Source organism: Acomys minous (assembly GCF_964271855.1).
Source record: "Acomys minous genome assembly, chromosome: 9".
NCBI classification, from domain to species: Eukaryota; Metazoa; Chordata; class Mammalia; order Rodentia; family Muridae; genus Acomys; species Acomys minous.
Genome location: NC_140490.1, coordinates 44,170,708 through 44,182,483, shown reverse-complemented (window position 1 = coordinate 44,182,483; position 11,776 = coordinate 44,170,708). Strand labels below are relative to the sequence as shown.

The window sequence follows — 11,776 nt, the reverse complement described above, 5'->3', positions numbered from 1 at the left end:
CCTTAGAACTGGAGTTTACAGAGGTTTTGTAAAACATCTTGAGGGTGCTGAGAACCCAGATCCTTGGCAAGAGTCGCCAGCCAGTGCTCTTAATGACTCTTAATGACTCCTACTTTAAAAACTTTAAAACATTGCTCTCGAGAGCTATTTATGTCGATTCCTGAGGTTTTGGGTGTGCCAGTACACGCTGACCCACAAGGGTGCCTCCTTCAGCTTGGCAAAGAGCTGAAACTTTCTTAGTGTAAAAACTTCTGGACATGCACAGCACCTACGTATCTTTAACACTCTGGCTCTCCTCGTGAATCATTGAGGCCTGCCCTTAATTTTTGGTGGAGGTACACACCCAGAACACAAGAGTCCAGGCGCCCTACAGCTGACCTATTCTGGCTAGAAGCAGAATACTTTCTCACCCTTCTTCAGAGGCACTAGGGCCTATACAACAGCTCCCACTGAGAATCGAGTTAAAGGTGCAACAAGGGAGTGCTTTTCTGGGTTGGGAGGGCGGGTTGGAGGTGGCTAGCTGGAGCCTGGAAAGCTTATCTGGAGCAGAAAGACTCTCCAAAGGAGCGTGAGGGGCGGGGCGTGGTTGGAGAGGTGGGGACAGTGGGCGGGGCAAAGCTCTAATAGTACCCCCCCCTCCTTAGGGCGAGGTGGGGCGGGGCTGGTGGGCGGGACAGAACTCGAGTCCACAGAACTGGACAGGAGTGGACTAGGTGGGATGGAGCTGGGCACGCGTCGGGTGGCACAGGGAGGATTCGAACAGATCGTGGAGTCGGGGCAGGTAGCGAGAGCGAGACAGGATGCAGGTGGGCGAGGTAGGGCGGGGCTCAGGTGGAGCCTGGCAGGGCACAGATGGATGATGTGGGGCTCCGGTGGGTAGAGTGGGTCGCCGATAGGCGAGGCAGGATGAAAAAGACAGTGGGCGAGGTTGATGGCATGGCTCTGCTTCTGGAGAGGGACATCAGCTGTCACTGCTGCCGCCACAGCTTCTGGAGTGGCCTCTGTGCTTGCTCCTCCCTCAGGCTCAAGGTGCGCTGCTCCAGAGGGAGGCGGGGCTCCGCGTCCCCTTCCTGCAGATCCGTAGCTGCGCAGCTCAGAGGCTGGTCTCCGCTGAGTTCCCTACGCTCTGGGCTTCGGGGCGATGGCGGACGTGCTGGGCGGGCGGCGCCTGCTGACCCGCGAGGGCACGGTGGTAGAGGCCGAGGCGGCGCTACAGAACAAGGTGGTCGCTCTGTACTTTGCGGCCGGCCGGTGCGCTCCCAGCCGCGACTTCACGCCACTGCTCTGCGACTTCTACACGGCACTGGTGAGCGAGGCGCGGCGGCCCGCGCCCTTTGAAGTGGTGTTCGTGTCGGCAGACCGCAGCGCGGAGGAGATGCTGGACTTCATGCGCGACTTGCACGGCGCCTGGCTGGCACTGCCCTTTCACGACCCCTACCGGCAGTGAGTGAGGACCCGGGGCTAGGGCATGGGGCGGGAGCTCTAGCTTCCCCAGGACTGCTCTTCTTCACCTTGCTGCAGTTTCAGACGCCGGTCCTTAACTTCCTACCCTTGCCTCTTTTTTCCGCAGAGTCTTGGTTACAGCATCCACGGGGCTCAGGCTTCTGCCAGTTATGATTGGGGTTTCAGGGACCCGCGTGTCTCAGGAGCCCTGGGACATGTAAGGATGCTGAGGGGAATGGGGAGCATCCCTTAGCTAGGCTCCTTGATAAGTGGGGCAGGAGGAAGGTCAGGAAGCCGCTGACTTGGGAATGGGAGCTGCTCACCCCAGCCTTGTCCACAGAGCTGCGTTTTGTGTGTATGTAGCGGGGCGGGGGGGGGGGGAGGTGGTACTTTGGGGCCTCACTCATGCTGGGACCATGAAAATCCCACTGATAATAAGTCTAAGTGACAGCTGATAACCTTTGCATGAGGACTCGCTTGAGAGCTGCTTCCCGTGCTTTAAAGTGTGACTTGACTCGATTGGTGGGCGGGCACTCACTTATATGTCTCTTTTACAGGGCACACTTGTTTTGCAGCTGAGGTGGTAACGGTGGTGCTAATTAGGCACAGAACTCAGGCCTCCTTGGAGAATAGGGCTCTGGGTTGCCCATGAGGATGGCAGGAAAGTAGTTTTATGGCTGAGTAAAGAGATGCATGGAGAATGCGATTGACTAGGTCTGTGAAAGGGCTCTGCACTCATTACTTTTCTTATTGCTGAGACAAAACACTTGACAAAAGTAACTTAAGGGAGGATGGAGAGCTGGCTTAGTGAGGAAGAGTGCAAGTGTAAAGACCTGAGTTCAAATCCAGAGCACTTAAGTTAAAACAAAAACAAAACAAAACAAAAAAGCACCCCGCCACAAAACAGACTTGGGTGCATGTAACCCCAGCAATGGAGGGGTAGAATCAGCCAGATCCTGGGAGCTCACTGGCCAGTGAAACAGCCAGCTTTAGTGTCAGTGAGAGAACTTGTTTCAAGAGAGTAATGTGGACACCTATCTTATACCTCTGGCCTCTGCATGCAGCATTCCACCCCCCCCCAAACACACACACACACACACACACACACACACACACACACACACGTGCGCGCGTGCAAAATTAAAGAAACTTAAGGGCAGAAGGATCTGTTTTTTCTTTTTGTTTTGGCAGAAGCACGAGGAGTTGGGTCACTGTGTGTGGCCTGGAGCCAGAGAGAAAGACTGCAGGTGTGGACGTGCACTCTCCCTTTCATTCAGTCCGGGGACCCAGCCCACGGGATGGGGTCTCCCACAGTTAATGGGGTTCTTTTTTTTACCTCCATTAACCCAACCTACAAATCTCCCCCACAGACTTCTCCAGAAATTTGTCTTCCTAGATGACTGTAGATCCTGCCAAACTGCCACTCAACATTGACCATGCCGGGCTCCTGGCGGTGTTGGCTGGTGACAGATCCACGTGCTGGTCTATTGCCCTGGTTTCTAGATGAACCACTGAGCCACAGAGTCTGGTTCTCCTGTGGTCTTCCCTTTGTACCCTGTCTGATGTCCTACCCATGGGTGACTAGCACCCTGCCACCCCATCTGTACAGTGACTCCCCTGAGAAAGGCTTTGGGGACCATGTGCCTTCCTTCCTTCTCTACTCACTGGAAGGGGGAAGCCTCTGAGCACAGGATGGCCCGGCTATCCTGCTCTTCATTTCCAGAGGGATTTTCCTTCTGAAAATTTAGCTATCCGTCATTGTTCCTTCCCAGTACTTCCTTAACCCTGCTGTTGCTTTGTGCAAACCAGAAAGTAGAATATTCTGAAGGGATTGCTGGAGCTTTGTCCTAAGTTCCACTACCTCAGCTCAAATTTGTGGAATCGAGTCGTGGGCCAAAGAGAAAGAACCACCACTCAGAAGAAATGAAGACGCATGAAACGTCCAGCGGGTACTTGGGGAAGTTGCTTCCTGATGTAGGGAGTAAGGCAGGATGGGAAAATCATAGAGGCCCTAGCTGCGAAGTGAGCCAGGAAGGGGCGTTGTGTGTGTAGCTTTCCCTCAGAGGCCTCCATTTCCCACTGCTGTCCCTCGATTCCTGAGGGAGTGGGAGGAGGGAATTTTCTAATAGCAAGAAAATCACTTGTGGCTCCCTTAGGTTACCATGGCATGGCTGGAGGCAGATGCCCCTGTAGGAAGGAAACAACTCGAGCCCTCGCCTTATTCTCAGAATTATCAGGCGCATTCTAGGGTAGCCCTGTCTTATGACAGAGCAGCAGACATTGTGTCACACAACCCAGGGAGGCAGCCATTTATTATCAATGTCTCTGAAACAAGATTCAGGTGCTTGGCTGGGGCTGTCTCCCCTGCCCAGGTGTCCCAGCCCAGTGGCCAAGATGAGGGACCACCTTAGCATGAGGATGACAGCAGGACAGGCACCAGTGCTTGCTGTGAGCATTTTCTCAGGTTGAGGGTTCCATCTTACCCCATTCTCTGTGACTGGGTTTACCTTTCTATAAAGAGATTCTTCTGCCTTAACTCCCTGAACACTGACTTTATAGGCATGCAGACCAGCTCCAGGAACAGTGAAGAGGAGAGAAGAAAAAGTCTTGGTGGGTCCATAGTAGGGAGAATTGAGCAGGTGGTGAACAGCTGGTTAAGGGAAACCAACCGTTGGGGAACAACTAGCTATGGGAACCAGCTGCTGAAGAGAGGTTGAGAAATGGAGGAAAGAAATACTAGCCCAGGCATACATGGTACAATTTGAAAGTTTTTTGTTTTGTTTTGTTCTCCCCCCAAGACAGGGTTTCTCTATATAGCCTTGGCTGTCCTGGACTCTTTGTAGACTAGGCTGGCCTCGAACTCACAGCTATCTGCCTGCCTCTGCCTCCCAAAAGCTGGAATTAAAGGTGTGCCAGCACGCGTGGCTAAATTGAAAGGTTTTAACACCCAGGAGACCCTTACTTTTCTGTCTCTCTCATGCATTTACGGTCTGTCTGTCTGTCTGTCTCTGTCTTGCTTGCTGTCACTCCTTGGGCCAACCCCAGTATTTTATTTAAAGTTAAGTTCAATGTTTTCATTACAGATTATAGCATGATTTTTCCCATCTTTTATAATCAATAGCGCATTCAAAAATCAATAAAAAAGAGAACAGTCTAACAAAGAAACACAAACAGTTCTATATAACCTACAATAAAGCATACAGCAAAAATCAATCAATTTTCAAGCAATGGTCAGCATAACCTGATTGTTATTTCTTAGACAATACTCAGGAAAGTTTAATCATAAAGTTCCCTGGGCTAAAGCCATTGTGTTTACATGATTGTCATAGCAAAGTAGCTTGAGCTAAATATTCTCTAGTAAAGAAAAAAACTTGACTTACTCCCAGTCCCAAGCCAACAGATTTGCTATCCAAGCCTAGGCTAACTGCCAATGAGTCCTCTATTATAAAATATCTGTAAAGAATGACGTCCCAAGTCCACCTTCTATTGCTCTCAAAGCAAATTCTAAAGAAACTTTTCTCCATCTAACTTTATCTAGCCAGGTACTGTTATGTCAAGGTCCTAACTTTCTCCCAAGCAGTTTCTGCCTGACTGCACACAGTGAGAGCCAAGAATTCTCTCCTTGTCTCAAGCCTTTGGCCAGATGCCTTCCTTCAACATTCTCTGTGGGAAAAAGTTTTCCCTCTGTGAATTTCATTAGGGCTCATAGTCAAAGTGAGAAACGGAGAAAAAGACAGTTTCAAAAGAAAAAAAATGGATTTCAAAGTAATTTTTTTTAGACAAAATTAGAGATTTTTGCAACTTTGTCAAGCAAAGCCTCTATGACTTGTCCTCATGTCTGTGACAGCGTGTATTACCATTACCACACACAGCAGAACCAGGCCTCAAAGAAGCTGCAAGTGTTCCAGCTACAGCTTGTTCCCAAGAGAACCCATGAAGAGCTTACAGTGACCTCATTACAGTGCCTCATAGGCTGAGATGCGGGCAGAGCCCAAGCAGGCATCTTCCCCTCCTCGGGCCAGCCCAGCCTCTGACCTGCCTTTGAAGACTTGGCTGGGTGTTGGGGCTTCTCTCCTTTCAGTGGACACACTAGTGTTGTAGAAAAGTAGACCAACCTGGACTTCATTTCCTGGGGAGACAGTGGCTAGGGGCGCTCTGACTCAGATCTCTACATCTCCCAGGGCTCCACTTCACTAGCTCCTGGCACTAAGTCGGCTTTCCCTGCCTTGTTCCAAGTGCTTTTTAGATGAGACCTCACAGTCTCCCTATGTTGCCCAAGCTGATCTCAAATGTATAACCTAGTGTAATTCCTCCGCCCCAGCCTCCTGAGTAGCTCGATCTACAAGTTTCTTGAGTTTTGGGATAGTCATATTTTTAGTCCTATAAGAGTTTGATAAGCTAGGTGTGGTGGTGCACAGCTTTAATCCTGGCACTTGAGAGGCAGAGGCAGGTGGATCTCTGTGAGTTTGGTCTACAAAGTGAGCCCAGGACAGCCAGGGTTATGACACAGAGGAACCCTGTTTCAGGTGAAAAAAAAAAAAAGAGCTTGATTGTATCTTGAGATTTATATAATATGGCTGTCCTTGGTATCTGAAAGGAATTGGTTTTTGCATTTCCCGTGGGTGCTGAGACTGAAGGGCAGTCATATCCCTATATAAAATGGCAGAGTCTGCACAGAACCTACACACAACCTACACAGGTCCTTTCAGACCTGCAGCAGCAGTGCTAACCCCCTGCCTTTCTGTCCTCAGTGAACTGAAGAGGAGGTATGACGTCACAGCCATCCCCAAGCTCGTGGTCATCAAGCCGAATGGAGCAGTAATCACCAACAAAGGGCGGAAGCAGATCCGGGAGCGAGGGCTGGCTTGCTTCCAGAACTGGGTGGAAGCAGCCGATGTTTTCCAGAACTTCTTGGGGTGAATCTGGAGGGACCACGGCACGTGCTCCTAGCGAGGGACCAGTGCCTTCCAAGAGGAAGTTACTGGTTCTATTTGTTGGGAGATTTCATAGCAGAGGCACCAATTTATGGTGGAGAGCCGAACCTGCTCCGGAAAGAACTGCACCCTCCCTCTGTGGTTCCTAGAGCTCCTTTGCAGGGAACTTTTTAATTTTATTTTTTTAATAGCTTTCTCCACCCGTGCCTAGGCTCCAGGTCACATTGGCAATGAGCTATCAGAGATCTATGCAAGACGACCTTTCCTACAGACTTCTTTGGTAAAATGATCTATGGGGTGATGCATTTTCTAATGACTTATCACATTTTAGTGATGTTTTGGTAATCAGATTTATTAATCAAGTTTGTAGACTGTGTAGTTTAATAAACCAGCATTCACACCTTGAGCAGCCCTGATTTTCTTCTTTCTCCTTCTGAACCAAACGAGGTGCCAACAGAGACCAGCTGGTAAATACCATGCTTAAGGTGTTCATTTATTTCAGTGTGGTTGCTAACTGAGGATCTCTCTTGGAAGACTTTTCTAACCTTTATCTTTTCTCACACCTTCCTTCCTTCCTTCCTTCTTTCTTTCCTTCCTTCCTTCCTTCCTTCCCTTCTTTCTTTCTTTTGAATGCTATTTTTCTTTTTTCCCCACTATCTTCTTCCCTCTTACCTATTTTCTTTTGGAATTAGAGATTGAGTCCACAGCCTTGCCCCTCCCCCCACTGCTCCCCACCTCTGTGTGTGTGTGTGTGTGTGTGTGTGTGTATGTGTGTGTGTGTGCGTGTGTGTTAGGCACGTATATGTGTGAGTAGGTGTGCAGAGGCCAGAGGCTGATGCCCAGTGTCTCCCTTAAGGACTCATCACCTTTTTATGTTTTTTGTGATTTTTTTATTATTATTATGTGTTATGTCTGTGTGTAAGTTTCTGAGGAGGCTAAAAGAGGGCATCGAGTCCTCTGGAGCTGGAGTTAGAGGCAACTGTGAGCTGACATTGGTGTGCTAGGAACTGAACTCTTGTCTTTTGAAAGAGCAGCAAGCACTCTTCACCTCTGAGTCACTCTCTGGCTTCCTCAGCTCTTCTCTTTTTGGATAACCCTGAGGATTGAATCCAGGGCCGTGTGAATGCCAGACAATACACTACTACTGACTTATACCCCAACCCCCCTTTTTATTTTATTTTTTTGAGAGGCCCCTCACTTAGAGTTTGCTGATTCCTCTAGGCTGGCCTGCCAGTGAGCTCCAGCTATCTGCCTGACTCTACTCCCCAGTGCTGGAGCTATAGATGACACTGTCATGCCTGGCTTTTACATGGCTCTGTGGGTTCGAACTCAAGTCCTCATGTTTATGCAGCAAGCTCTTTACCAACTAACCCCTTTTATTTTTACAATAACCTAGAAAGAAAATAATTTACATCTCAGGGCTATAAAGTCATGTTCTGTGCATTGGCACTTCACCCAGTGACCAGCTATATTTGTAACAGTAGCCCCATAAGATTTTTAATAGAGGGGAGCCAGGTGTAGTGGTGCATGCCTTTAATCCCAGCACTTGGGAGGCAGAGGCAGGCAGATCACTGTGAGTTCGAGGCCAGCCTAGTCTACAAAGTGAGTCTAGGCCAGCCAAGGCTACACAGAAACCCTGTCTCAAAAATTTTTTTTAATAGAACTAAATAATTCCTATTGCCTGGTTAAATCTATGATATTTGCACTATTCTAAAATTATACAGTACATTCCAATGTGTGTCTATGGTGGTTAATAATGGCAGCTGGGCAGGATCTAAAATCACTCAGAAGACAAAGCTCTGGGCATGTCTGTATGGCAGATTCTAGGTTAGGTTAATTTTTTAAAAAGGATTTTATTTATTTATTATGTATGAGTGGTCTATCTGCATGTATACCTGTATGCCAGAAGAGGGCATTATATCTCATTACAGTTGGTTGTCCACCATGTGGTTGCCAGGAATTGAACTCAGGGCCTCTGGAAGAGCAGCCAGTGCTCTTAACCGCTGAGCCATCTCTCCAGGCCATAGGTTAGGTTAATTGAGGCATGAAGAGTCACCCTAAATGTGATTGCCACCGTTCCATGGGATGGGGTCTGTCTTAGTCACTGTTCTATTGCTGGGAAGAGACACAATGGCATCTCTCCTTTCAGCTGACATATTTGTAGTTGTAGAAAAGTAGACCAGGCTGGACTTCATTTCTTGGGTAGACAGTGGCTCGGGGCTCTCTGACTCAGATCTCTAGGTTTCCCAGGTCTCCACATCACTGGTTCCATGTCCTGCCCTGTCCTGTTCTACACTTGTTTGATTTGATACAACTGTTGCAACCTCGACTCCCCATAAGGCTGGCTGTCATTTTTGGATGTTGTCAGCCTGCTGGGTCCTTCAGCTGGAAATTTGGATCAGGGCCCCAAAATGCTGCCATTAAGCTGTACTGTTTCTTGGTTTTGGAAGAAAATTGTGTTCCTATGTGATTTATTTTGAGGCAAATATAGTGATCAGGTTGGCTCCACCCAACAGTCATGACTTGTTTCAGGGTTGCAAGGACTGCCGTGCTATGCTCCCAACATTCCTGAAAACATGTTCTTAAAGGTAAGCGTTTCTTGTGTATGGGTTTGCAAGATGTTCATTTATATGTGAGCCACACCATAGGTTTCTTCTGAAGGTAGAGAGGCTCAGTGACTGAGGTGCTTCCCATGCAAGCCTGAGGACCTGAGTTCAATCCCCAGCACCCGTGTAAGAAGCTGGGTAGGGTGGCACGAGCTTGTAATCCCAGCACCCGGAAGCAGGACAGTTCGATCTCTGGAGCTGACTGACTATCTGTGGTGGCCTATGTGGTGACTTCTAGGCCAGTGAGAGACACTCTTATAAAAAACTGGGTGAGTTCCAGGCCAATGAGAGACTCTTTGTTTAAAAAAAAAATTGAATTGGCTTTAACTTGGTTGGTCTTTCAGCAGTGTATTATTATTATTTTTTTTAAAGTAATGTAGTTAGCTCCTGGGGAACATCTGAGGTTGACATCTGGCCTACACACAGTCTCACACACACATACACACATACATAATCACACACACACACAGCCATACACACACAGCCACACCACACAGCCATATACACACACAGCCACACACACACACAGCCACACACACACACAGCCACACACACACACAGTCACACACACACAGTCACACACACACAGTCACACAGCCACACACACACACAGCCACACGCACACACAGACACACACAGTCACACAGCCACACACAGTCACACAGCCACACACACACACAGCCACACACACACACAGCCACACGCACACACAGACACACACAGTCACACAGCCACACACACACACAGCCACACGCACACACAGACACACACACACACAGACACACACACACACACAGTCACACACACACAGTCACACAGCTACACACACACACAGACACACGCACACACACAGACACACGCACACACACAGACACACACTCATACACACAAACACTCACACACACACATACTCATACACACAGCCATACACTCACATAGATGTGCACACAAGTCTCCTCCCACAGAGATGGCTTGGGCCGGGAGAGTGATGGATCCTTTACAATCCTGCTGGGCTTGGGATAGCCTAGCATGTCCTTGGTCCTTGTACGGTGAGATACGTTCTTTAACATTATGTCTCCAATAGCTAGTTTCCTTGCAGAGAACTATGGCACCTGTATCGTGATGCACTCCCTATGTAAGCAAGGAAGTGTCCTCCAACAGCTCTGCCTCATGACAGACATGCTCTTTTCTCAGAACATCCACTTCCCCCTTCCTCACTGTGCTCCTCTCAGTGTGTCCCAGAGCAGCAGCATGTGGGCAGACGTGTGCAGCGGCGGGCAGAGCTCCTCTAGGCAAGGCTCCTGGTGAGTGGAGCACCCTCACATCTGAGCAGCACGGCCCCGTCAAGTGTTGTGTCCAGCTATGTTTTTTTGAAGTTAACCTATGATGTAATGGAAGTTTTAGTTTTTTGTAAACTCAGTTATGTTATGTAAATATGTTTTGTTTTTTTTTTTTTAAATCCCAAGTGTGGGATTTTACTTTGGGCTTCAGTTTGTCCACAGCTGATAATTGCGTGGTCTTTGCCAGCTCCCAACAGCCTGTACTACACATTGAAGGGTGTGGTCTAAGACTCTGAGGGAGATAAATAGGAGAGCTTGGAGAAAGAGAGGTGCAGGATGCAGTGGTGGTCTGTGGTGTGTAGCAGTTTGGAGAGACCAGAGATAGACAATGTGGCTGACAGAGAGAAAACTTCACTGCAGCAGCTCAGAGGACACTGTTTGCTGTGTTTGATCTTGACAGAGATTGGTATTGTCCCAAAACCCAATTGACCCTAAACAGCTGGGAGAAGTAAAGGGGTCTGTACCCCTTCTCCTGGCGCCTCCCCTCAGCAGTGGAGAGGCCAAGGCAGCAGACCCTAGGGCCTGGATGGCCAGCCAACTTAGCCTAAGTGAGAAACCCTGCGTTTATATTTCTGGGTGGTGGATCAGCTGTCTCCCTCTACTTATGGAATAATCTTTCCCCTACTAATACTGTCTGACACTAACACACTGTGACACTAAGCTCCCACTAAAATAGTGAGGACACAGAGCTAGGACTCAACTGCTCTGGGTAACAGTGCAGGACTCAGCTGGGCAGGGCATTTTTCCCAGTTTAGGCCATCTGGACTGTTGTCTGTTGTGTGATTCCATATGTGTATGGCCAGGGTGGGCGGGTGGGTAGGTGGGCATCTTGGTCCCTCTGCATCTTGCTTTCTGACAGGCTTGACTGGGCTAATTTTCATAGTGGCTTCAGAATCCCAAGCAGATGGAGCCCTGTTCCAGTCTCTTCTGTGTCACTTTGGTCCTCATTTTGTAGGTGACCAGGCCAGTCTGTGTGGGAGATGGAGACTGGGTAGGCAGGTGATTTACCTACCCCTTTTGCTGTCCACCATAGATGCTGGCTCTGTCTCAATGAGGATGTCCATTGAGGAAAGCTCTGTAGTGTTGCGGACACGAGGACAAGTCATAGAGGCTTTGCTTGACAAAGTTCCAGAGACTTCCAACTGTCCAGCATGATCTCTAGACATATAGGACAGCTGTTGAGGCTTTGCTTGACAAAGTTCCAAAGATCTCCAGCTGATCACCACCGCCCCCCAAATATGGTCCAGCTGTAATGTTGTTTAGAAATCTTCTCTTTCTTCTAAAACTTTTTTCTCTTTATTTCTCAACTCTTAGGGAATTCATACAGGGAAACTTTTTCCCACGGAGAATGTTGAAAGAGGGCATCTGGCCAAAGGCTTGAGACAATGATAGAGTTTTCTGCTCTAGCTGTGAGCACCCAAGCAGAAACTGCATGAAAGAAAGTTAAGACCTA

The 11,776-nt window shown here is 48.6% G+C and overlaps 1 protein-coding gene across 4 annotated transcripts; it reads left to right on the top strand.

Annotated features, from left to right (window-relative positions):
* Nucleotides 1–449: 449 nt before the first annotated feature.
* On the top strand, nt 450–6,786 carry NXNL2 (nucleoredoxin like 2). 4 transcript variants are annotated; one of them, XM_084795171.1, is made up of 3 exons: nt 450–467; nt 1,023–1,443; nt 6,195–6,786. In XM_084795171.1, the coding sequence occupies exons 2-3, from the start codon at nt 1,142–1,144 to the stop codon at nt 6,361–6,363; spliced, it is 471 nt and encodes a 156-aa protein (XP_084651297.1). In that variant the 5' UTR covers nt 450–467; nt 1,023–1,141; the 3' UTR covers nt 6,364–6,786. The 4 variants fall into 4 exon arrangements, with proteins under 4 accessions (XP_084651297.1, XP_084651294.1, XP_084651295.1 ...); XM_084795168.1 differs by lacking the exon at nt 450–467 and adding an exon at nt 646–713; XM_084795169.1 differs by lacking the exon at nt 450–467 and adding an exon at nt 690–781.
* Nucleotides 6,787–11,776: the final 4,990 nt, after the last annotated feature.

Coding starts and splice junctions, on each gene's coding strand:
- NXNL2 (XM_084795171.1), top strand. CDS start 1,142: ATGGCGGACGTGCTGGGCGGGCGGCGCCTGCTGACCCGCGAGGGCACG. Junction 1,444..6,194: donor TTTCACGACCCCTACCGGCA/GTGAGTGAGGAC, acceptor TTCTGTCCTCAG/TGAACTGAAGAGGAGGTATG.